Below are 26,843 nucleotides of genomic sequence, written 5' to 3' on the forward strand. Positions count from 1 at the left end.
TGGTGAGAAATTTAAAAGATAATGCCATTTCACTTGATCTTAGCCAAAAGGCGGAGAAGCCATAAAGATAATGCCATTTCAGAACTAAGTCCAGTTAGAGAATAAAATACTCCATGTGTTAGTGAAGATTTTATAAATTTCATGGGTTTTCCACTCCATTTCATTCTCCAGCTCCTCATGCTTCCCATTTGGGTACAAGGATCAGGTAACTCTTCACTTTTTCTTGCAAATGCTTTGTGGTTGGAAATCAATGGCAAATAAATACCAGGGTGGTCTTTTCACTTTCGTAAAATTACAGGAGCAGAGCATTATGTTTGAGTCTGCATGTTAATCACATAGTTATCCAAGTTGTTGGCAACTAGCAAACAGTTTAAGTTGAGCATATCTGAAACAATGACTTAGTAAACAGAGAATGAAAGAAAGGTAATAAGCAATGCTTCTGGAGTGAGCCCAAGTAGCTCACATTAGAGAGGCCACAGACCTGCTGGAAGCAAATGGGCTCTTTGCAAGTTAGTTAGCTAGCTAGTTACTTAGTTAGTGACTTCATTAATTTTGCAGTATTTCTTGCAGCCCATTTGTGTTTTAAGTTTGAATTTGACTTGTTTTGGTCACTATGAGGTTTTTCATTTTTATGTTGTTAAATCTGGTCATTGTTTCCTTTGTGGGTTTGCTTACCATTACAAACTAAGGTACTCCTGCGACATTATGGATTTAATAAATATTCAAGTCCTGATATTTTCTAGTCATTTAAAATTATTTGATTAAAGATATGTAATTCAATTCCATCTAAAATCTGTTGGGTTCATGGTAAGGGCAGTCACTAATGTTTTGTAGGAATTTAGTTGAGAAAATAAATCATGATTACTTCTAGTGAAGGAGTTTTTCTCGGGAGAAGTATCATTCGAATTCAATTAGATAATTCAATCAAAAGTTGAATGGGAGTGACACATGCTGTGGACAAAAGAAGCATGACAGGAAGAGGAAACCAGTATGTGTGAGTGTTACTTCTTAACTTACTTTAGCATCTAAAATACAAAATGGAGAAGGCTGGTTCTGACATCAGGTAACTCAGAATCTAGCGGGGGAGATGAGCATGTGGACAAATAATGATAAGGAGATGTGGCAAGCATAATATAGAAATTGTTACAGAAATAGTGATAGCTAATTTGTTACCATTTAGACTTTCATTAGGTATTACAGGTATCCCCCGCTTTCTGAAGGTTCCTATTACATCACTTCACTTTTATTAATGACCTACATTAGTACCTGTTTTTGCTAACCAAAAAAATTTGAAGAGGACTTTTGCTTTTACAAAAAAAAGCAAAAGCCTGACACTCCCGCCTGACCCACGACCTCAACTCAGACCCTGGGAAGCTCATCACAGTGCCAGTAGATCAGGCCTGTCATGCCGCTAAGCCCTAACCCTAACCCTAGGTTGGGTTCTGAGGGGTCAGTCCCCAGAACCTTTCTCCAAAGCCCCCAGGATTCGGGACACCTGAGCAATATCAAGGGACTCAGGCTGCCACCCAAAAGGAAACTGCGCCATTTGGAAATGCAGTTCTGTACTAATGTAGGTCCTTTGTAAAAGCAAAATGATGTAACTGCAACTTTCAGAAAGTAGGGAATATTCTTCACTTGAAGCCATTTGGATTTATGAAAGGTTTCACAGGAATACTCTATTTTCAGATAGCAAGGGAAACCTGTAGTGGGTCTTTCTTTGGGGGCAGGGACTATACCACCCATGATCACTGAAATGTCTTGTCGAATATTCTTATTCCACACTCACAATACCCTGTAAGTCAGGTATCATTAAGGCCATTTTTCAGATGAAAAACCTGAGGCTTAGAAAAGTAAATGATTGCTTTAAAACCATACTTCTTGAAATTAGCAGAGATAAGACATCATCACAGATCTTTTGTTCACAAATGAAGTACTATTTGTACAACAAACATGCTATATGTATTTAAATATTCTCCAATGCTGTGTGCATAAATCAATGAATTTTTGAAAAATATTTGAAAAAATTTTGTTTATAATTTGAGTATAAAAACCAAGAGAAGTGGATGAAAAACAGAACATAATATGAGTTAAGCAGAGTAAGGAAGATGAGGTTTTTTTTTTTTTTTTTTTAACCTTTGCATTTAAGTAAGACAGACATACAGGAAAGTGTACAAACATAAGTATGCAGTCTGATTAATTTTCATGATTACACCAACATATCCAGTATAGATCAAGAACGAAATATTAACAGCATCCCAAATCCTTATCCATGCCCCCTTCCTTTCATTTCCTAAGAATGCCACTATCCAAATTTCTTACACCATAGATTCATTTTATCTGTTGTAAATGCAATCATTTAGCATTTATTCACTTGTATCTAGTTTCTTTGGCTCAACAACATATTGGTGAGTTTTATCCATATTGTTGAGAGTAGATGTAGTTTATTAAATCTCATTGCTGTATAATATTCCATTGTGTAAATACCATAACTTATTTATCAATTCTGTTGATTTGCATTTAGGTAATTTTTTGGTTTTGACTATTACAAATAGTGATTCTATGAACATTATTGTACATAAAGTGGAGTTAAGTGCTCCACTTAACTCATTTCTATTAGATATATATCTAGGAGTAGATTTTTCTGATCATAGGATATGCTTATGTTCAGCTTTGTTTTTATTAAAGTATAGTTGATACACAATGCTACATTAATTTCAAGTGTAGAACATAGTGATTCAATAATTCTATGTGTTATACTATGCTCATCACAAGTGTAGCTACCATCTGTCACCATAAATGCTATTACAGTACCATCAACTATAAGGCCAAAGGGTTTTTCATTTTACACTCTCATCAAAGTGTGTATGAATTGTGTTTTCTACATATCTTCACTAAATTTGGTATTGTTTGTTTTTCATGTTAGTCATTCTGGTGCATGTGTAGTCTGGGTTTTAATTCACATTTCTTTGATGACTAAAGAAGTTGAGCATCTTAAATATGTTCATTGGTCATTTAGACATTCTTTTTTATGATGTGCAATTCATATATCTTGCTCAATTTTCTACAGAGTTGTCTGTCTTTGTCTTATTGATTTGTAGAATACAAGTCCTTAGTCATATATATGCATAACAAACATCTTCTCTTACTCTATGGGTTCTCTTTTTACTTCTGAATATGTATCATTTGATAGACTGCAGTTATTAAATATTAAAATAGACCTATCTATCACTTCTGATTTTTTTAATCATGTCATATTCCTAAAAAAAGGAATAAAGCATCAAATAACTGTTGATGTATGCCCTACTTAAGAAATTGTTGGCTACCCCAGCCAAGTAGATGTTCTATAATACTTTATTTTTGAAGTGATGTTCTATCTTTCAAATTTACTTTTTTAAGCATTTGAAATGGATTTTTGTCTCTAGTCTTAGATGGGAGTCAATATATAATTTTTTCCACATTGATATCTAATTTACACAGCATCATTTATTGGAAAGATAATCTTTTTCCCACACCTATGCACTGTCTATTCCATTTGTCATATATATCAGATGACCATATATGTGTGGGACCATTTCTGACTATTTCATTGTATTTCATCTATTTCCTTACCTTTGAATAAATATCACATTGTATTACTTTAGCTTTATATCTGGATAGTAAGTCTTCACTTTATTGCCTTGGGTTTTTTTAGAATCAGCTTGTCAAATCCAGAATTAAAAAAAAAAAACTGCTTGAAATTTTATCAGATTTGCATGGAATCTAAAAATCAGCTTGAAAAGAATTGACATCTTTATGGGTTTTTCTCTTAACTATGGTATGATATATCTTTCCACTTATTTAAGTCTTTTTTTTTTTCAGATTTGTTTTTTAGATTTCAATAAAGAAGCCTGATATATCATTCAATGGATTTATTCCTATGTATTTCTTTCTTTTTACCTGGGGAGGCTATTGTAAATGGCGTTTTCAATTTTTTTTCCATTTGCTTATTGAAGATATATAGAAATATAATTGATTTCTTAAAAAGATTTTATTTTTTTAAAACAGTTTTAGGCTTACAGAAAAACTGAGAAAATAGTACAGTGTTCCCATATTATTAACATCTTGCCCAGTTTTCCCTATTATTAACATCTTACATTAGTATGGTACGTTTGTTATAATTAATAAATTAAATTTGATATATTTTTCATAACTAAGGTCCACAGTTTATTCGTATTTCTTGATTTTTAACCTTTTTTTGTTTAAGAATCCCACCCCAGACACCACATTACATTTATTTGTCATGCCTCCTTAGGGTCCTCTTAACTATGACAGTTATCTCAGAATTTCCTTGTTTTTGATGACCTACTGTTTTCAGGGAATGATCAAGTATTTTGTAGAATTACCCTCTATCAGAATTTGTCTGATCTTTTTCTCATGGCTTGACTCCCCCTTATGGATTTGGGGGAGGAAGACCACAGAGGTAAAATGCCATTTTAATTACATCATATCAAGTGTACATAACTATCAACTCTTATGTCTACATAAGATACATTTATAATACAGTTAGATTTTCCGGTTTCAGTCTGCACTCCTTGGCATCCCCAAGCTCCTAAATAATTTTTTTAATTGTATATATTAAGGTTCACTTTATGTGCTGTAAGTCTCTATATGATTTGACAAATGCATAATGTCCTTTATCAGCCATTATAGTATCATACAGAATAGTTTCATTGCCCTGTAATATATTTGAGTGTGGCTTGGACACTTGCTTTGTCTCTTCAGACTGTTTTTATTCTTGGTTTTTAGCATGCATTATAATTTTTTTTTGTTGAAATCTAGACATGATATATCAGATAATAAGAACCAAGGTAAGTAGAGCTTTAGCATGGGTTTTATGTTAATCTGGCAAGGAGTTGAGTTGTGTTTATTGTTTATTATGTCTTTGCATCAAGGGTTTCAAATTCATGTAGTTTTTTTGTTTTTGTCTCTTCTGCTGATTTTTAATTTTCCTAAGAACTCCTTGTTAATAAAAGTCCGAGACTTGCTGTAATCCAGTGTCATTTTATTAGATCTCTATTGATGTGGTGATGAAGAGTTAGGAAGGGAAGTATTTTAAAATCTTATGTTCAAATTTCGCTGTTTTGGTGGGCCTATGACCCTTGGCTGTGACCTTCACAAGTTTCCTTACTTTTTTCCTCCTCCTTTCCCACCTTAGATAAGACAGGAAAGCTAACAGGAACCAGAGTAGGGTCGTTGTCCTTCTACCTATGTAACATAAGGATCTGGTAAAGTCTTTTCCCTGGAGAGTAGGTTTGTTTTTGTTGTTGTTGTTGTTGTTGTTGTTGTTTTTTAAAGATTTTATTTATTTATTTGAGAGAGAGAGAATGAGAGACAGAGAGCATGAGAGGGAGGAGGGTCAGAGGGAGAAGCAGACTCCCTGCCGAGCAGGGAGCCCGATGCGGGACTCGATCCCGGGACTCCAGGATCATGACCTGAGCCAAAGGCAGTCGCCTAACCAACTGAGCCACCCAGGCGCCCTGTTGTTCTTGTTTTTAATAGAAAATGGTTTGGGCTTGTTTTAATATGGTTACTTTCCCCTTCCTTTGTCAAAGATATGAGGTGATTTTTCTTGGTTCTTCACTATAAGAACCTGGAGGGGTTCATGCAAACCTATGGCCTGGAGCCCTGAGGATTTTGTCACCCTCAAGGTAATTCATACTCAACCTCCAGAAAGTCATCAAAATTACCATTACTTGTGTTGGTTAATATATGTTTCAATTTTTGTACTCAATAAATATTTATTGATTAGGTAGTATGTGCCAGAGACACTTTAGAAACTACTAATCATTGGTGAAGAAGATAGGAAAGTTCATTTTCTAGTGGGAAAGAGACACATATAAAAAGATAATTATAAAACAGAGAGGAAGTGCTATGATAAGGGTAAGTCCAAGGTAGTATGAAAGTACATTTCTCTTAATTCATACTGGGTTTTATTTTCAGATTCTCCATACAGAATAAAATACAAAAATAACGAAACAGCTGTATTTGGAGAAAATGTGACCATCTTCTGCAATTTAACAACTCCAGCAGATGTTGTGCAAATTACCTGGCAGAAGATTCAAGGTTCTTTGCCACAAAATATTGGCACATATAGCAGTATATATGGAGAAAAGATTCTTCCACCATACAGAGATCGGCTGCACTGTGAGGTCATCGAACCCAATTCCTCATTCATAACTATCCGTGAAGTAACATTTGAAGATGAAGCCTGCTATAAATGTCTATTTAATGTGTTCCCACACGGCAGCCATGGTGGACAAATCTGCCTTAACATTATAGGTATATAAATGTTTTATGTAGAGTCAAAATTTTGGGGATGTGGTCTTTCAAGGTTAAGGTCCAGAGAAAGAATGTTAGAGAAGGAAAGATTATAATAGAGGCCACCCATGCTTTTGTTATACAGCAGAAAAAAAAAAAAAGGAAGCCAATGATAGTTACGTGACTTTCCCATTTTCACACAGTGCAGGACCAGACATAATATTTAGGTCTTCTGACCTCTCATCTAACTTTTACACTGCATTGATTTTAATCTGGCGGATAAAGTTCATGAATGGCATCAGAATTTTCAATGGGAAAGAGAGGAAAAGAAAAAGAGATAGTGGAGAAAATGAAAGAAGAAAGAAGACTTAGAGAATAAGAATTAACAAAATGTTGAGGGAATAGTTATAGTTAGTATCATAGTGTCCCCTCATTATTTTGCTGAAAATTTAAAGTATTGGAGGCTTATATAAGATAATTTTAAGGTTGAATGAAAGTGGAGATAATGAAGCATTTCTCTTAAATTGGAGTATAGTAGGTGTAAGAGATGGAATTGTGAGATTTTGCAAAATATGAGGAGAGGTGTCTGAAAGGGACATGCTTCAACATTTTGTCATCATATAAATATTTGGGGAAGTCTATCTTTAATACCTTAAAAATCAGGTATGACGTATATTTTATATTTAATTTTGTGTCTCCTTTTTTGTCTCAGCTGTATCTGAATTAAAAACTGAACTCCAGTCTAATCTTGACTCTGAAGATTTTCTTAGATTTATTTACTCAGCTGTGGGAAAACCTGTTCCTCAAATATCTCTTTTCCCATCACAAGTCTTGATTAATCCACCAAAGGAATACTTTGCTCAGAACCCAAATGGCACGGTGACTATCACTAAAATGTACAACATCTCCTTGGAGACTGTGAGGTCCCTAGGTCTCCAATATCTGACTGTGCGCATGGATCATCCTCTAAGGAATGAAGAAAAGATTGTTCCATTGTCAGTCAAACAAGAATGTAAGTAGAAGTAATAATCAACAAGGGGAAATGTTCTAAAAATTCATATCAGAAGTGTGTGTGTACTCATCTATTTTTAGAAATGTTAAGTCATTGTGATCCATATGCATGGTTAAAAGAATCAAGTAATGAAAACGTTCTCTAACCCAGTTCTGCTTCCAAAGGTAACTGTTCTTAAATGGCAAATTTTTAACTGGTCTCTCTTAATTGCTTTCCACTGAATTTCTTCCACAGTCAGTGAAGACCAGGTTACTTACATCTCCTTCAACTTTTCCTCCTCCCAATATAGTTCCTTTCTTCCCAATACAGTTCTTTTGCTGATTACCTCTGCAACCTTCAACAATGTGGTTAAACTTATTTTTGTGTCATCCACCATAGAAAGTCTCTCTTAGCTGCCCATTCTTCCTTGCCTATCTTCCACCTAAGCTCTGTCAATTGTACCCTCTGTTTCAAAGCCATAGTTAAACAAGGTATGATTTTCTTTAAAAATTTAAGTAATAATTTAAATATATTTATGTTTCTGTATTTATATAATACAATTTCTTATAAAATTTAAATAATTGTTTTTATATTTCACCTAATCTTCCGACACTGGAGCATTTTCTGTAAATACTGGAATATTTGGGTTTTCATCTACCGTCTTACTATTTGTTTTCTATTATTTGACCTGTTTTATGTCCCTTTCTGTCTCTTCCTGAATTCTTTTGGGTTATTTATTTCTGTTTCATTTACTTCCTCCATTAATTTGTTAACTATACATTTCTGAATAGTTTAAGTGGTTGACTTGGAGACTACAACATACATCTCTTGACTTATTAAAGCCAATATAATTTATTATTTTTACTACTTTTCAGATAATGCAATGAGCTTATATGAATTATCACTCTTGGTGCTGTCGTTTTGTGCATTTCATTTCATTTATTTATTCATTCATTTATTTATTTATTTAAATTTTTGTTTGTTTGAATATAGTTGACACACAGTGTTTTATTAGTTTCTGGTGTATGTTTTGTTCATTTTAATTCTTTATATATATATATATATATATATATATTTAAATGCCAAAATATATTATTGTTGTTATTCATAGTAATATTCTTCTAGATTTATCCTTTCTATTGTTTTTTATTTCTTTGTCTATGTTCAAACTTTTATTTTTCTTCTGCCTAAAGAATTTTCTTTAGTTTTTTCCTTAGTGAAGATGTATAGATGACCAATTCTTTTAATATTTTTGGTTGTAAAATGTTTTAGCTTTTGAAGTACATTTTTGTAGGATTTTTGATTCCAGTTTTGATAGTTATTTTATTTTTTTCATCACTTTGACAATGGTATTTTACTGGCTTCTGACTTTTATGGCTGGTCCTTTGAAAGGAATGTATCTCCCCTTCACCCCTACTGCTTTTAAGACTTTCTCCTTGTATTTATTTTACATTAGTTTTATTGTTTTGGTATCACGTTCTTTGTATTTATCTTGCTTGTATTTTCCTAAGCTGCTTGAGTCTGTGGGTTAATGTCCTTCATCACTTTTGGAAAATGTGTAAACTCAAGAAAATGGTGAGGATAACATTTCCCCATAATTTGTTACAATCATCCAAGAACCAAAAAGCATCACTAGCCATCAATGATATTGAATCACAAAGTTTGAATGAATGAAGGAGACATCACATCTTTGGAAGTTTAACAGCTTTTCTACATAACCAGCTATGGGAATATTGGAATAAGTAGCCTAGTATGTAGTCTGGATGGGCTAACCATAACCTCATTAGTTATCTCATTAGTCTCTGAATTAAACAACCTATGGCCTAACCTAAATAAAGCACAAAAAATGACTATCACAAAATGAAACTACTATAAAGCATAATATACTCAGGCCAACATAAATTATTCTTCCATTGTTTTCAGCCTCCCAGGTTAGCATGACCTGGTTCAAGTAGAGTCAACTCTGCTGTAGAATTAGAACAGTGGGCAATTTCCCTAGTGACTCTGTAGTGATGATAACAGGCCACAGGATCCATCCTATGGTCCGACAATGCTGTTTCATGTGATTAATAGTTTGCTTGTTACACCACTTTAGTTTAACCACCTTTCTGCCCACAGATCTTGTAGAGTATTCCTCCATTGTCTTTGATCATCCATTGTTATTGCTGAGAAGCCAAATGTCAATCAGATAATTGTAATAGTAAATATTACTGTATCTTCTCTTTGATAATATGGTATTTTCTCTTTATCCTTAGAGTTCTGAAACTTCCTAGTGCTATTTTTAAGGTATTTTATCTTATTTTTAATACTTTAATGTAATTGCCATTTGGTGAGCTCACTCAATTTGAGACTCAAATCCTTCAACTCTGAATATTTTCTCATTTCTTTGAGAATTTTACACCTGTTCACTTAATTTATTCTCTTTTTATAAACTTTGATTAAGTGGGCATTAAAACATTTCAATTGAATTTTATTTTCTTCTTAAAAAATGTCTCTTTTTCTTTTCCTCATAATATCAGGGAGATTTTTAAAAATTATCTTTAAACTCTTTCATTCAATTTTCCCTTCTTTTGACAGATTTATAATTTTGAATTGCTTTTACAATTTAAGATTTAATTTTATAAATTAAAATTGATTTAATTTTTTTATACCCAATTTTCCTGCTTTATGAAAGTAATATCTTGTCAAATCTATCTGGGAATAATAATTTAGAAGTCCTGTTTCTTTAATTATCTCTTCCACCCTCCCCCCGGACTTACTACCACCATTATTTATTTATTTATTTATTTATTTATTTATTTATTTATTTATAATTTTAAGAAGGCTCTATTCCTAATGTGGGGCTTGAACTCACAACCCTGAGATTAAGAGTCTACATGCTCTACTGACTGAGCCAGCCGGGTGCTCCCCATCATTTTAATTTTATGTTTCTTTTACTCGGTCTTTCTCACTTTGATTACAAGTTTTATTCAAAGTCTAGTGAGCTCTGACTGGAGGATTACAGAATCTTTATTTGGTTAATTGTATCTTGTAAAGAATGACTTCTGTTTGTAGAAAGCAGGCTGTTGCTTTCTACAGTTAGCCAGGAGACTCCAAAAGCCAGAATGTAGAGGCCTGTACTCTGGGCCTATGACTCCCTATCTTAGTTATTTCCAGGATATTCATTAAATTACTTAACTGCCCCTTTCTTCTCTCTCTCTCTCTCTCTCTTTTTTTTTTTTTTTTGGCTGAAGTTTACGCACACCTGCCTCTCCAGAATTGTGATTTCAGATACGGAAATGGGTGCTTTCGACTGTAAGTTTCATTCTGTGATTCACCACTCCTTCTTTTGCCATCTGAGTTCTAATGCTCTCCAGGTTCTGCAGGGCTGTCTCTGCAGGTGTAAGCTGCTTTTTGCATACATGAGCTTGCAGCTTCTCATCCTACACCTTCATAAGCCTTTCCTCTATCCACTTTACAACTTTTGTAAATTTGTTGAAATCTCTTGCCAAAGAAGATCATTCTCCTGTTTGTTGTTTTTCATTTAATCAATTTATTTTTGTTACTATAATTTTAATGAAGTCTTAAGAAGGAGTAGAGGTAAATATTTTTGTTATGTGTATTTCTTGAAACTGAGGTTAATCAGCTCCTTTTTTCCTGGAAAATTTCCCCAAATCATGAGATTGGAATATGCCCATTGAATAGCATATATATTTCCCATCAATCTATTGGCTGGATTATTATATTAATTTCACTTCTCACTGAGCTACAAATGTCTGTAAAGGAGTAATTTATCAATTTAGAAGAGAATTCTTCCTTGCTTAGCTTTGCAACAAATATTAGGGATATAAATTCCTGATTCTATTGAAATCTTCTATAGAGCTTTTATTCCCATGCTTTATTATTGCTGATTTCAGGGCTCTGTTCACATTTTAGGCCCATTCAGCCTCCTTTGCCCATTTTGAATGAGTTATGTAGTATCTCATTGAAAAAGAACATAGTTAAAACTAAAAACTGAGACAAAGTGATGTCTGAACAGTCAAAAATAAATAGCACAAAGTTTCTCACATGGATTTTCCTAATAGTATCAGGGAAGAAGAAATTGCTAGCAAGAATTTCTCTTCAATGATAATGAAAAATTGAAAGCAGCAAATTAAAAAGTAAGAGGTTACAATGAACAGAAAAATGACCTCAATCAGAAAGAGGACCCCACAATCTTCCAGAAGCAGGCCTAAGAATACGAAATGCACAATAATTCATACCATTTTAATGTAAGTGCAGATTTCCTTGAGGTCCATCCACAAAGTATATAGGTTCATTTTTATATCTAAGAACTAGCAGAAATACTCATGATGACCTTTGGTTAAACTTATGTTGCAATGAAAAATGTAAATTATATTCAGAAGGCTACATAGAAAGAAGTGGATTTGTAATACAATTTAGGAACACCATGGTCAAAATAGCTACTATGAAGTGTTGGTACTTAAAATTTCATACTCTGTTTTTTTCATAAGACTGCAGGCTCTAGAATCGACAGAACTGAACTTGCTTCCCAATTTTGCCACTTAATCACTATGTATCTTTGGACCATTTTCTTAATGTCTCAGAGCCTCTGTTTTCCCATCTGAACCTAATAATCTTACTCACTTAGTTGATGTAAATAATCCTTACAAAATGCTTATCACATTGCTTAACACATTAATCTTAAATACTGATTATTATCATTATAAATTTGTTTTCTGAGGTTTTTGCAGATTCTTTGAAAATTCCATTTTAGTAATTGAGTACTATTTCATTATGACTGCATTATATTTTTCTTTAAACATCTTCTTTTGTCGAATATTTGGGTGGTCTGATCTTTTTTCCTTCTTCTTGAGTGTCGTAAAATGGTATTAAATATCATCTGTCTTCAATTTGAATATACATTAGTATATTCTTTTATAAAATTGATTATGGCAAATAATCTCATAATATCAATTTGAATGTCAATGAAGCAATGGCAAATCAAGAGAGTATTGCAGATACAAAGTGCCAAAATGACAGTACAATGTACGGAAATTAAGCATAGTCACAAAGAACATGTTTCTGGTTTGTGTCTTTCAGGTACTTCTGGTTCTTCTTTTTGGTTGCGTACAGTTGGTCCACTCATAATTTTGTTATGTATTTCATTGATCATTGTCCATCTTGTCCGGAGAAAGAAAAAGTAAGTTGCATTACTACTTCTCTGTGATAGGGAAGGTGGGTAAAACAGGGCTAGTTTTAAATATGAAAAAAAGACATTTCAAGGGCTTTGGCAAAATTCGTCATGGAAAGAATGATGATGGAAAACTCTTTTCCATTTACTTAGTAATTCTTGCAGTCAAGAGTTTATCCCTGGTCAAATGATATCCTACTTGGGATTGTATAAAGGTAGACTGTTAGTCATTTATGCTGATGGTAAATTGAGCTTAAAAATCTTCCTTTAGAACAAATTTTGAAGGAGAGAGCATATGAACTTCAGACTATTGGTGGGAGGGTCCACTGACTGCGGAACAAAGCTGAGATTGGAGGCTTGAGATAAATCTACCTCACAAAGCCACAGTAGGATGAAAGTGGACTAATATAGTAAAATATCTTTTAATTACAGGACTAATATATTAAAATATCTTTTTATTTATTCAACAAATACTTCTTGAGTGCCTATATATTGCTATGCATTATTCTCAGTGAGGGCAAAAGAAGCACAACTAAAACAGGCAAGTTTTAGGAGTGTATGTCTCAGTAGGGAGAGGTGGTCAATGAAAATTTACATAGAAACAAGAGAACACCGGGTGGTGATATGCACTATTTAAAAAATAAAGCAGAATGATGTAATTGAAAGAGACTATGGGACTGGTTTATATTGAGTGGTCTCTCTGAGAAGCTGACATTTAAATTGGGAAACCTGAGTAAGAAAAGAGTTTTGAGTGACATTCTCGAGAAGAGCATTCCAGACAAAAAAGGAAGAGTTATTGTAGGTCCTGAGGTGGGAATGAGCTGGGTGTGTCCCAAGACAAAATGAGGTCAGTGTGCATAGAGCAATGATTTAGAAATAGAGATGGGGCTTAGAACAGGTAAGGCCCTCAGGCCTTGAAAGGTGTTTGGAATTTTTACTACTTGCAATACCAATCTATTGAAGTATTTAAAACAAGGGGACACAAGGATCAGATTTACATTTAAAAAGATCTCTCTCACTGGAACGTGGACAAAGTTTCTTAGAATTCAAGGATGAATGCAAGGAGGTTTTTAAAGAGGTGATTGCCAGAGTCAAGATGGGAGTCAACAGTGGTCTGGAGTAGGGTGGTAGCACTGGGAATTGAGGAATTAGGGAGAGGTTTAGGATGACAAGATTTGCAGCTGGATAGATGTGGATAGAGGGGAAATGGGGGAAAATTATCTTGATGATTCTAAACATTTCGGCATAGATTGAATAAACCTTTTATAAATGGGGAAAAATTCAAGGAAGAACAAATTTTGAGGGAGGATCAAGAGTTCTGTTTTGAACATGTTAATTTTTAAATGCCTATTTGAGATCCAAGAGAATATATCAATTATGTACGAATCTGGAATTTACAGAGCAGATGAGACCAGAGGTACAAATTTGGGAGTGTAGGACAAATCATAAGTTAACAACTCTCACTATTATAGCGTAGAAATAACCTTCAAGTTCTGTTAATGGAGTATTTTTATGCTGAATTAAGCATTGAAAAGATATTTTGATCAATCTCTAAAGAGATCTTAATCTTCCAATTTTTTATTCATAGAATACTCTTATAATCTATTGCCATTAGGGGGAGTGTTTGGGCTTTCTTCATCTTATGGATCTATCAATGTCATCACACCTATAGGTCAGAGAATGCCCTTAAAACCACACCCCAGCTCAGACAGCCTGATGTGGAATCCTTAGTGAGCCACTCTCTTCCTGCACACAGGTAATTGGTAGGTGTGTGATTTTTGCTGTCATTGTGCATACTTCAAATTTAAGACGTAACCTTCCATATTAAATCATCCATTCGGTAGCAGCAATTACCATTTTAAAAATAAATGGAACCATATATTTGTTTATATAATCCAGTTTCATGAACTAGTGGGTTCAAGTGAAATGGTATTAATATTAATGACTGAATGTTTCTATTCATTCCCTGATTCAGGACCCCCTAGTTGAATGACTGCTTTGATTTGCTTTTTTTTTTTTTTAAGTATGAGCATGTCTTCATATATTTCTTAGCCATTCAGGCTTCCCTTTCTGTGAAGTTCTTATCTATATCTTCATGTAATTTCTGATTGGTCGTCTGTATTTGCAGAAATTCTTTATATTCTAGATTCTTTATGTACTAGATAGTGATTACTTTTCCCTATTTAGCACCACACTACTAAATTTTTCAGTTATATCATTAAAAGAGCAGAAATCTTTGATGCTTTAATGTTGTTAAATCCATCAATTTTTTCACCTAACACTTTGAGTTTGGGGACCTATTTGAGAAGTCATCATTCACGTAAGTTCACAAAAATGTAATCACATTTACTAGCTTCATATTTTTCTATTTCATATTTAGGTCTTTTAACCTTTGTACATAATGTAGGAATGACATATATTGTTAATTTTCATCATGTAACGAGCCAGATTTCCTAACATCACTTATATACAATCCGTCCTTTTCCTTATTGATGAGCTCTGTTTTTAGCTCTCTCAGGTAGAGAGTTTTGTTCCATTGTTGAATTTTTTGTTTCTTCATGATTGCGTATAGTTTTTATTATTACGGTCTTTTGTTCTGTTGAAATGTGGTAGGGAGAGATCCCTTTTTGTGTTTTTTAAAGATGTATCTATTCAGGGATACACACACACACACACCGTGAAAAAAGTTTATTTCATTAAAAAATATAGCTGGAATTTTGGTTAGTCTTAACTGAATTGATAGATTAATTTAATTTAGAGAGCATTGATATCTTTACAGTGTAATTTACTCCACCCATAAATATGCTATTCATTTATTCAAGTCTTTCTGAATGTCTTTTAGGAAAGTTTTAAAATTTTCTCTCTGTAGGTTTTGTGTAATTTTTGCTAAATTAATTCCTCAGTACTTTTAATTTGTTCACTATGATGAATGGTATCTTTTTTTTTTTTTTAAAGAATTTATTTATTTGAGAGAGAGCGAACATGAGAGAAAGAGATCACGCAGGGTAGAGGGGCAGAGGGAGAATCAGACTCCTCGCTGAGCAGGGAGCCGGATACCGGACTTGATCCCGGGACCCTGGGATCATGATCTGAGCCTAAGGCAGCCGCTTAACCAACTGAGCCACCCAGGTGCCTCCGGTATCTTATTTTTTTTTAATGAAAATTTCTAACTGGTTATTAATGATTTAGGAACAGTTCTGGATTTTTTAGGCTAACCTATATTTGGAAACCTTGCTAAACTCTTTATTAGTTAAAAGTTTTTCTGTTTATCTAAAAGTTTTCTATGTAGATAATCATCTCTTGTGCACTCAATGACATTTTTGCTTCTTCCTTTCTATTCTTTATACCTCTTTTTTATATTAAATAACATCAGTTACCTTTGTCTTGCTTTTCTGAAATTAAAGACTGTGTTTTAAATTTCTCAAGTATGGTATTTGCTGCAGTGTTTGGCTATTAATCATATTATCAATCTCAAGAAACATTTTAATATTTCTATTTTCTGTCATTTTATTATATATAGACTTTGAATTTAAGAAGTAATTTTGTATCTGTTAATATAGTCATATGAATTTTCCATAGTAGTCCATTAATACGATAAATTGCGTTGAGAGGTATCTAGTGTTAAACCATTCTGGGAGTATTTTTTTGCTTATATTTATAAATAAAACAGGACAATAATTTTCATTTTTTTAAATTATCTTTCCCTGGCTTTGAAATAAAATTTTCAAATTAAGGTTTTGAAATTGACAGTAGCCTCAGAGAAAGAACTTAATCTTTTAATAGTTCTCCATTTAGAAACATGTACATAAGATGGCTATTTCTATTCCTTCACAATTATCTGGGTCTGTGGGGTTTTGATTTCAGCTTAATTGCTTTCAAAGTGACTGGCTTATTAAATTATGAATTTTTATGCCGATTTTTATTATTCTTTTCCTAATTTTAAATGATTTTTTATTTTATTGTAGTAAGAACATTTAGCATGAGATCTACACTCCTAACAAAATTTTTAAGCATACAATATAGTATTGTTGATTATAGGTACAATGTTGTACAGCAGATCTCTAGAACTTACTCACATTGCTTAACTTATGCCTATTGGTTAGTAGCTCTCCATTTCTCCCTTTCCCCAGCCCCTGGCAACTACTGCTTACTCTTTAATTCTATGAATTTGATTATTTTAGAGCCTTCACATAAGTGGAATCATGAAGCATTTGTCTTTCTATGGCTGGCTTATCTCACTTAGCATAATGTCCTTGAGCTTCATCAATATTGTCACCTATTGCAGAATTGCCTTCTTTTTGAGGCTGAGTAGTATTCTTTTGCATGTATATATCACATTTTCTTTATCCATTCATCTGTAGATCAACATTTAGGTTGTTCCCACATCTTGGCTATTGTGCATAGTGCTGCAATGAACACATGAAAGTACTAATAGCTCCTTGAGCTTCTGATTTCAATTCTTTTACATAAATATCCAGAAGTGGGATTGCATCATATATAGTTCTATTTTTAATTTTTAAAGAAATCTCCATATTGTTTTCCACAGTGGCTGTACCATTTTGCATCCCCACCAATAGCGCACAAGGGTTCCTATTTCTCCACATCCTCACCGACATGTGTTGTCTTCTGTTTCTTGTTTTATTTGTTTTGTTTTGTTTCTTTCTAGTTATTAACAAGTTTTTTTTTAATTGAAGTACAGTTGACATACAATATTATGTATTAGTTCAGGTGTACAACATGGTGACTTGACAATTCTATATATTACATATGCTCACCACAATACTAGTAGCTACCTTCTGTTATAAAGTTATTACCATATTATTGATTATTCCCTATACTGTACTTTTCACCCCTGTGACTTAATTATTTTATAACTGGAAGTTTGTACCTCTTAATTCCCTTCACCTGAATTTGCCCATTCCCCCACCACCTTCCCCTTGGGTAACTATCAGTTTGTTCTCTGTATTTATAAATCTTTCTGTTTTTTGTCGGTTGGTTGGTATGTTGGTTTGTTTTGTTTGTTAGATTCCACATATAACTGAAGTCACATGGTATTTTTCTTTCTCTGTCTGACTTACGTCACTTAGCATAATATCCTCTAGGTCCATCCATGTTGTGAACGGCAAGATTTCATTCTTTTTTATTTTTTATGGCTGAGTAATATTCCATTATATATATATATATATATATATATATATATATATATATATATATATGAATGGATACAGAAGATGTGATTGATATCTATAGCTATATGAATATAGATATATATATCTCATTTAACAATAGTAATTCACAGACATGCTAAAATTAGTCCATAAATCTCCTTCATGGATAACCCAGGTGCTTTTCAAAATGCTGCCCCTGTGCTGGGTCTCAGAGTGATATAGTGTGCTGGCCCTTTAAGAGTCCCAATTTCTGTATCCCTCTGGCTCTCCCCAAAGGAAGCTCCACCAATTTCCAAAGCTCCTAGAATTAAGTCCTGCTGATTTTCTTTCTTTCTTTCTTTCTTTTTTAAAGATTTTATTTATTTATTTGACAGAGAGAGAGACAGCGAGAGCAGGAACACAAGCAGGGGGAGCAGGAGAGGGAGAAGCAGGCTTCCCGCCGAGCAGGGAGCCTGATGCGGGGCTCGATCCCAGACCCCGGGATCATGACCTGAGCAGAAGGCAGACGCTTAACGACTGAGCCACCCAGGTGCCCCAAGTCCTGCTGATTTTCAAAGCCAGATGTTAGTGTTGCAGGATTGCAGGGCTCTTGTCTCCCGGAGTGGAAGAATGAATCTCATGGACACAAAAGGGTAAAGTGAAGCTATGAAGTGAAGGTGAGAGCAGAAAGGAAAGAAAAAAGCTCTCTAGAGTGAAAGGGTCCTGAATGGGTTGCCACTGAGGGCTTTTAGTGGCAGTCTTTTATTGAAACTGACTGGGAAGCTTGTGGCCTTGAGATTCTTGTGCTGTCTTGGTTTGTCCCCTTATCTCTTGTTCTTCTTTTTTTAACTTTTTAAAGAGAGAGAGCCAGAGAGCACAAGTGGGGGAAACAGTAGAGGGAGTGGGAGAAGCAGGGTCCCCGTTGAGCAGGGAGCCCAATGCGGAACTCGATCCCAGGACCCTGGGATCATGACCTAAGCTGAAGGCAGCCGTTTAACAGACTGAGCCACCCAGGTGCCCCACCTTATCTCTTGTTCTGCTCTGTCTCAGTGTCTCCACTTGCCAGGAATAGTTCCAGAGCCTAGTCAAGGGAATCAGGGGCCTCCTATCTCCCCAGCCTATACCTTCACCCCTTCCCTACTCAAGACACAGGACCTGTGGGCAGAAAGAGCTATACTGGGATTATGAGCAGTGACTGATTGCCTACTTTTTAATTCATGGGGGTTAGGGATGGAGCAAGTCTCAGAGGAATCTGAAAAGCCTTGCTTTTCAGGACTTTGAAGGGCCAGCTGCTGCCAAGATAAGGTTACTTTTAAACATGATCTCACTGATATGCAGACCTTAAGAAACAAGGTAGAAGATCATAGGGGAAGAGAGGAAAAGTTGAGACAACGAAACCAGAGAGGGAGACAAACCATAAGAGACTCTTAATGTCAGGAAACAAACTGAGGGTTGCCAGAGGGGAAGGGGATAGGGGGATAGGGTGGCTGAGGGACAGACATTGGGGAGGGTATGTGTTGTGGTGGGTGTTGTGTAAGACTGATGAATCACAGACCTGTACCCCTGAAACAAATAATACATTATATGTTAATCAAAAAAATAATGAAATAATAAAATAAAATACAATAAAAAACATTAAGTCACTAAGGCAGCCAGGAGTTCCTTGAGGAAGGTCACACTTTGCGCGTTTCAGGTGTCTATCAGTGAGCTGCAAGCTGTAAGGCAATTTTAATTTAAGCTGCATTTCTTTTGCCTTTGTTTCCCCCATCATTATGAGGCTTCATCTTCCTTTCCCTGTATCAGAGCCCCCGGGGTGTCTGATGTGGGGCTTGATCCCCTTGCTCCTCGGGGATGACCTCCACACTTGTGAAATCCCTTCTGCTTGTAGGGCACCATGCTGGAAGTTCGGTTCCTGGCTGCACCTCTGCCCTTCCTACCCTTTTCAATGGGACTTCCGTTTATATCTTTATTTGTGAGAAATCTGTCCTGCCAGTCTCACCAGGCTTGTTTTCAGAGTGAGTTGCATCACATGTAGTTGTTGCCTTAGTGTGTCAGTGGGAGGAGATGAACTCAGAATCCTCCTACTCTGCCCTGTCTTGTTTTCTTGATAACAGCCATCCCAGCATGTGTCAGGTAATATCTCATTGTGGTATTGATTTGCATTTCCCTGATGATTAATGACACTGAGCACTTCTTCACATACTTGTTAGCCGTTTATATCTTCTTTGGAGAAATATCTGTTCAAATCCTTAGCCTATTTTTTTCCTTTTGCTACTGAGTTGCAGGAGTTCTTTATATGCTTTGGCGATTAACCTCTTTTTTTTCCCCCCAACTGAGGCTTAATTCTGCCACTAACTAGCTTTTTTTTTTTAATTTAAGTTCAATTAATTTACATTTACAATGATACATTTAATGTATTTAATTACATTTACATTAATACATTTAATGTATTATTTGTTTCAGGGGTACAGGTCTGTGATTCATCAGTCATATAATATCCAGTGTTCATTACATCACATGACCTCCTCAATGTCTATCACCCAGTTATCCCATCTCCCCACCCCTCTCTCCTCCAGCAACCCTCAGTTGTTTCCTGAGATTAAGAGTCTCTTATGATTTGTCTTCCTTTCTGGTTTCATCTTGTTTCATTTCTTCCTCTCTTCCCCTATGATCCTCTGCCTTGTTTCTCAAATTCCACATATCAGTGAGATCATATGATAATTGTTTTTCTCTGATTGACTTATTTCGCTTAGCATAATACCCTCTAGTTCCATCCACGTTGTTGCAAATGGCAAGATTTCATTTTTTTGATGGCTGCATAATATTCCATTGGATATATGCACCACATCATCTTTATCCATTCATCTGCCCATGGACATCTGAACTCTTTCCATAGTTTGGGTATTGTGGACATTGCTGCTATAAACATGGGGTGCAGGTGCTCCTTTGGTTCACTACAGTTGTGTCCTTGGGGTAAATACCCAGCAGTGCAATTGCTGGGTCGTAGGGTAGCTCTATTTTCAACTTTTTGAGGAACCCCCATACTGTTTTCCAGAGGTGGCTACACCAGCTTGCATTCCCACCAATAGCATAGGAGGGTTCCCCTTGGAGATGAACCTCTTGTCATTTAGATGGTTTGAAACTTTTTTCCAGAGTTCGTTATCTTTTATCACTAGCACTGATTAATTTAAAAACATACCTGGAAACATGCCCTCAATAAAATGAAAACCAGTTTTAGAAACTCATTAGGCCAGATGATGTGACAGCGAGAGAAGTAGGATGCAGAGGCTCAGGGCTACGAACCATCAGCAAGGGACTGGAGGACCACAAACACTTCAGGCTTAAGTCAAGACCTTTCAGAGTCATGTGGAGAAGAATGAACCCTGAAAGCCACCAAAAGTTGTTGCCTACCCTGGAGCTACTTGCCGGTGAATCTGAGTAATCATTTCCTGTTCCATAGCTCGAATATGTGCAAATAGGTTACAGTCTTAGATGCATTAATAACAGTGAGAAACCAATATCAGCATGCTTGTGATGAATTATGTCTCCTAAGGACTCCTGAAAGTATTTCTGCCCATTCCGTAGCCTGCCCTTTCAGTCTGTTGTTTCCTTTGCCATGCAGTAGCTTTTTAGCTTCATAGAGTCCCATTTGTCTATTTGTGGTTTTGGTTGTCTGTACTTTTGTTTTCATAGCCATGAAATCATTGCCAAGACCAACCTCACGAAACTTTTTCCCCATGTGTTCTAGGAGTTTTATAGTTTCAGGTTTTACATTTAAGTCTTTAATCTATTTTGAGTTGATTTTTCTGGTGTTGTGAAGGAAGGGTCCAGGTTCATGCTTTTGAATGTGGATATTTAGTTTTCCCAACATCATTCATTCAAGAGATGATCCTACCTCCATTGTGTGTTCTTGACACCCTTGTAAAAATCGTTTGACCACAAATGCGTGGATTTATTCCTGAGTTCTCTAATCTATTCCCTAGGTCCATATGTCTGTCATTATGCCAGTTCTGCTCTGTTTTGATTACTGTACCTTTGTATTATATTTTGAAATCAGGAAGTATGATGCCTCCAGCTTCATTTTTCTTTCTCAAGATTGATTTAACTATTCATGGTTTTTTGTGTCCCATGTGAATTATAGAATTGTGTGTGTGTGTGTTTTTAAAATTTCTGTCAAAAAACGCTATGGGAATTTTGATAAGGATTGCATAAAACACCCAACTCTAGTCCTTAAGGAGCTAGAAAAAGAAGAAAAAACTGATCTCAAAGTTAGCAGAAGGAAGTAACAAAAATTTGAGCAGGAAAAAACAAAAATAATAGAAAAAATTAACAAAACGGAGAGCTGGTTTTCTGAAAAGGTAAACAAAATTGATAAACCATCAGCTAAACTAAGAAAAAAAGAGTGAAGACTCAAATAAAATCAAAAAATGAAAGAAGAGACTGATGCCATATAAATAAAAAGGGTCATAAGACACTATTATGAAAAATTATACACTAACAGCCTGGGTAACCTAGAAGAAATAGATAAATTCCTAGAAACATCTAACCTCCCATGATTAAATCATAAAGTAGAAAGCCTGGATAGACCTCTAACTAGTATGGAGAGTAAATCAGAAATCAAAAAACTTTCAACAGAGAAAAGGTCAGGACTATATGGCTTCACTAGTGAATTCTACCAAACATTTAAACAAGAATTAATGCCAATGCTTCTCAAACGCCTTCAAAAAAATTGAAGAGGAGGGAAGACTTCCAAACTCATTTTTTGAAGCCCACACTACCTTGACATCACAGCCAAAGACGTCACAAGTAAAATAGCCAGCCAATATTCCGACAAATATAGATGCAAAAATCTTCAACAAAATACTAGCAAACTGAATCCAACAGCATATTAAAAGGCTCATACAGGATGACCAAGTAGTATTAATCCCTGGGACGCAGGGATAATTCAACATCTGAAAATTAATGTGATACACCATATTAACACAATAAAGAATAAAAATCACACAATCATCTAAATACATGTAGAAAAAGCATTTGAAAAAATTCTAAACACTTTCATGATAAAAACTTTGAACAAACTAGGTATAGAAAGAAGGAAAGTATCTCAACATAATAAATGTCATATATGAAAAACCCATAGCTAACAACCCACTCAGTGGTAAAACACTGTAAGCTTGACTTCAAAAATCAGGAACAAAACATGAATGCTCCCTCTTGCCACTTTTGTTTAACATAATACTGGAAGTCCTAGCCACAGATTTAGTGGAGGAAAAACAAAAAAACAAAACAAAACAAAAGGCAGGGAAATCAGTAAGGAAGACCTAAAGTGTCCCTGCTTGCAGATGCCATGATCTTATATGTAGAAAATCCCAAAGACTCCATAAAAAACTTTTAGAACAAATAAGCAAATTCAGTAAAATTGCAGAATACAAAATCAACATACAAAAATCGGTTGTGTTTCTAAACGCTAATAATGAACTGTCTGAAATGGAAATTAGGAAAAACAATTCCATTTACAATAACACAAGAAGGAATAAAATACTTCAGAATAAACCTAGCAAAGGAGGTGAAAGACTTGCATACTGATATAAAATGTTAATGAGGGGCACCTGGCTGGCTCAGTAGGTAGAGCATGTGACTCTTGATGTTGGGGTCATGAGTTTGTATTCAAATTGGGTGTAGAGATTACTAAAAATAAATAAACTTAAAAAAAATCAATGAAGGAAATTAGAGAAAACACAGCAAATGGAACAATATCCTATAGTCATGTATTGGAAGACTTAATATTGTTAAGGTGTCAGTCTGTAAATTTTTATGACCAACTTGTCATTTTCAGAATTTTATCCACTTTGTGTTTTCAAATTGATATGAATGTTCATAATATTGTCTTATTTTTTTCTATTTGTTATGTCAGTTCTACTTTTCATATTTCATTTTATATTGTTTCTTTTTTCCTAATTTTCTTAGTAATTTTCTAGATGGGGGGAAGGTCAGAGGGAGAGGGAGAGAGAAAATCTTAAGCAGGCTCCACACCCAGCACAGAGCCCCACACAGGGCTTGATCTCACCACCCTGAGATCATGACCTCAGCCGAAATCAACAGTCAGACGCTTAACCAACTGAACCACCCAGGCACCCCAATTCTCTTAGTAATTTTTACCATAGGTTTGTTTAATTAATTTCTAGAAAAAGCTCTTTTTATAGTCATTCAATTTTGTTCCTTTTTATTGATTTTTGCCTTTAGTTTTATCTACACTTTTTATTTCATTGACTTCACTGCTTCTTTTGCTCAACATTGGTATATGATAAATATAGTTAAGATGATAAATTAGCTCTAACTGCTTCTTTAGATTTCTCCAAGAATTGTAAATGTCATCTTTCCCTTGTTTGCCAAATGTTAAATTATGTAAGCACATTTTTTCTTTTCCAAAGACTTTTTAAAGTAATGTTTATGCTTCATAATGGCAGGGATTTTTCCCCTCCCTTGTTCACTCTTCTGTGTCCTAGGTTTCTATCTTTTGTGTTTTTAACCTATTTGTATATGTTGTAGTAACTGATATAATAGGACATCTTTTCCATTTTATTTTTAACTTTCATGTCATTTTAGTTATATTCTTTTTTCTCCCATGCTGTTATGAAGTTAAATATTCTTTTGTTACTATTCTTCTGATGTTCTTTCCTAACTTACTAAGGACAATACTTCTCTTTATTTTATAATGTCAATTTCTTTCTTTTTTTAAAAAAGATTTTATTTATTTATTTGACAGAGAGAGACACAGTGAGACAGGGAACACAAGCAGGGGGAATGGGAGAGGGAGAAGCAGACTTCCTGCCAAGCAGGGAGCCCAATGTAGGGCTCAATCCCAGGACCCTGGGATCATGACCTGAGCCGAAGGCAGATGCTTAATGACTGAGCCACCCAGGTGCCCCTATAATGTCAATTTCTTAAAAATGTATATCTTGCCCAAATTCTCACTTACCTCTCATATCTCATTTCCTCCTTCCATGTAGGTTTTTATAATTTGGGGGATCTTGCTTTTGGGGACAATTATAAATTTTGATGAATTATTTATTCCTTCTATATATCTTTCTATGTTGCATCCTCCCGGATTAATGTTCCTTTTTCTTAGAATACTCTTTTTTTTTTTTTTTTTAAAGATTTTATTTATTTATTTGACAGAGAGAGACACAGCGAGAGAGGGAACACAAGCAGGGGGAGTGGGAGAGGGAGAAGCAGGCTTCCCGCCGAGCAGGGAGCCCGATGCTGGGCTCAATCCCAGGACCCTGGAATCATGACCTGAGCCGAAGGCAGGCGCCTAACGACTGAGCCACCCAGGCGCCCCTTTCTTAGAATACTCTTGAAAGTGTTTTCATGGAGAGTTTGGATGGAATAAATTTTATGAGAATTATATCCTTTACAGAAATCTTTTTTTTTTTTTTAAAGATTTTATTTATTTATTTGAGACAGAGAGAATGAGAGACAGAGAGCATGAGAGGGAGGAGCAGACTCCCTGCCGAGCAGGGAGCCCGATGCGGGACTCGATCCCGGGACTCCAGGATCATGACCTGAGCTGAAGGCAGTTGCTTAACCAACTGAGCCACCCAGGCGCCCCAGAAATCTTTTTTTATCCTATAATTGTATAATATTTTGTTTATAAAATCTGGAACAGAGTCTTTGAGTAGATTTTAAAAATTTAGGTCCAGCAAAATATCTGACACTTGGGAAAAAAAAAAAAGAATAGAGAAAGATTAAAAATAAAGCAAAAGGAAAAGACATATCTGGCAAAAATAAAAAATAATCTAACAGAATGGTCTACACAAGTTCACAAAAAGCCACGTATAAGAATGTTTATAGCACCACTATTAAAAATAACCCTAAACTGGAAAACAGATTTCCATTAACAGTAGCATAGAGAAATAAATGTGGTGTACAGTATATACAGAATGGATAGTCTACAACAGAGAGAATGAACGAATCACAACTATATGCAGTCACAAGGAAGAATTCTTCAAACCTACTGCTGAGTGAAAGAACCCAGATACAAATGAGGACGTCGTCTCTGATGCCATTTATATGAAGTGTACCAACAGGCAAGCCTAGTCTAGGAGGTTAAAAGTAGGACAGCGGGGCAGGGGCGGAGGGGGGGGGGTGGTGGTAGTGACAGGCTCTGGAGAGCTGGGAATGTGCAGTTTTTGATGTGCTTCTGGCTATGACATCGAGTTGTATACTTGTGATGTTTGCATGCTCCTCTACAAAATGATACATTTGATGAAAAAATTTAAAAAAATTAAATATACCTGTGTAGCAATTAGCAATGTTTATAAGAGACGACGTGGAATTCAAAGTTAGTTTTCTTCAATATGAAAATTAACTCATTGTCTTCTTGCACCTGGCACTGCCTTATGACATTTAAGGTCACTTTGATCCTCTTTCCTTTGTGTGTCTCTCTTCACTTTTGAAGTTTTTTAGAATTTTCTCCTTGATTTTCTTAATTTGATCTTCTTGATGTCACTATACTATGTCTATAAGTTGATTTTCTTTTACGTATGCTGTTTGGCAGCCCATGAGTCATTTAATCCTTTGATTATGTGTGGTCATGTATCTGTTTATGTGGAAAGGTCCAGTCATTATAATTACAGCTCTCAGGTTTACGGTCCACGGATCCTTAACTAAAAGCTCTTTCCCAGCACCTTGTCAGAGGGTGGTGGTAAGAAAACAGGAAGATTTCAGGAGATGAATAATTAAATGATCTGTTTACCTCTTTCTCTCTCTCTAAGAGCCAAGAACTCTGGAACCTGCTAAAATAAGAAGAATCTTCCTCGCCAAACAAGTGGAAGGAAACTCCTCCATGTAAGAAGACAAATAAACCAACCAACCAGTCACTCTGAAAGAAGAGATCATTACAGAATTGATTGCTTGAATACAAAATTTGATTCTGGATAAAAATAAATGTGCATTTGTTTTTAAAAAGCGTCTGTTGGTTAAATTCAGCCTCAAAACATTTTTTTTTTTATTTTCATAGGTGACATCTGGAGAAACTGAATAACATTTCTCAAAATTCTTCATTTCTGACATGCCTGTGTGGAATTGTGTAAAATTTCTGGACATGAGAAAATCCATCTTGATGCTCCATTTTCCTTTCCAACTAATGAGCTCTTGAACTGAGCCAGAAGCGACAACAGTTTTACAAACAGTTAAATTTCAACACAGCAGCGGGCATTCAGGTCATACGAAG

The 26,843-nt window shown here is 35.1% G+C and overlaps 1 protein-coding gene across 1 annotated transcript; it reads left to right on the top strand.

Moving 5' to 3' along the window:
• Positions 1 to 85: 85 nt before the first annotated feature.
• Positions 86 to 26,486, top strand: LOC110582521 (OX-2 membrane glycoprotein-like). The gene is made up of 6 exons (XM_021692561.1): positions 86 to 205; positions 5,980 to 6,318; positions 7,010 to 7,309; positions 12,371 to 12,470; positions 14,134 to 14,224; positions 26,386 to 26,486. Exons 1-5 carry the CDS (start codon positions 142 to 144, stop codon positions 14,219 to 14,221), a joined length of 891 nt encoding a protein of 296 aa, XP_021548236.1. The 5' UTR covers positions 86 to 141; the 3' UTR covers positions 14,222 to 14,224; positions 26,386 to 26,486.
• Positions 26,487 to 26,843: the final 357 nt, after the last annotated feature.

The sequence above is a fragment of the Neomonachus schauinslandi genome, chromosome 1 (genome assembly GCF_002201575.2).
Source record: "Neomonachus schauinslandi chromosome 1, ASM220157v2, whole genome shotgun sequence".
NCBI lineage: Eukaryota > Metazoa > Chordata > Mammalia > Carnivora > Phocidae > Neomonachus > Neomonachus schauinslandi.

Bases quoted from the DNA above. Each gene is read 5' to 3' on its own strand.
- LOC110582521 (XM_021692561.1), top strand. From the start codon at position 142: ATGGGTTTTCCACTCCATTTCATTCTCCAGCTCCTCATGCTTCCCATT. The intron at 206-5,979 runs GTAACTCTTCAC...TTTTATTTTCAG, and splicing joins CATTTGGGTACAAGGATCAG to ATTCTCCATACAGAATAAAA. The intron at 12,471-14,133 runs GTAAGTTGCATT...TCACACCTATAG, and splicing joins CTTGTCCGGAGAAAGAAAAA to GTCAGAGAATGCCCTTAAAA.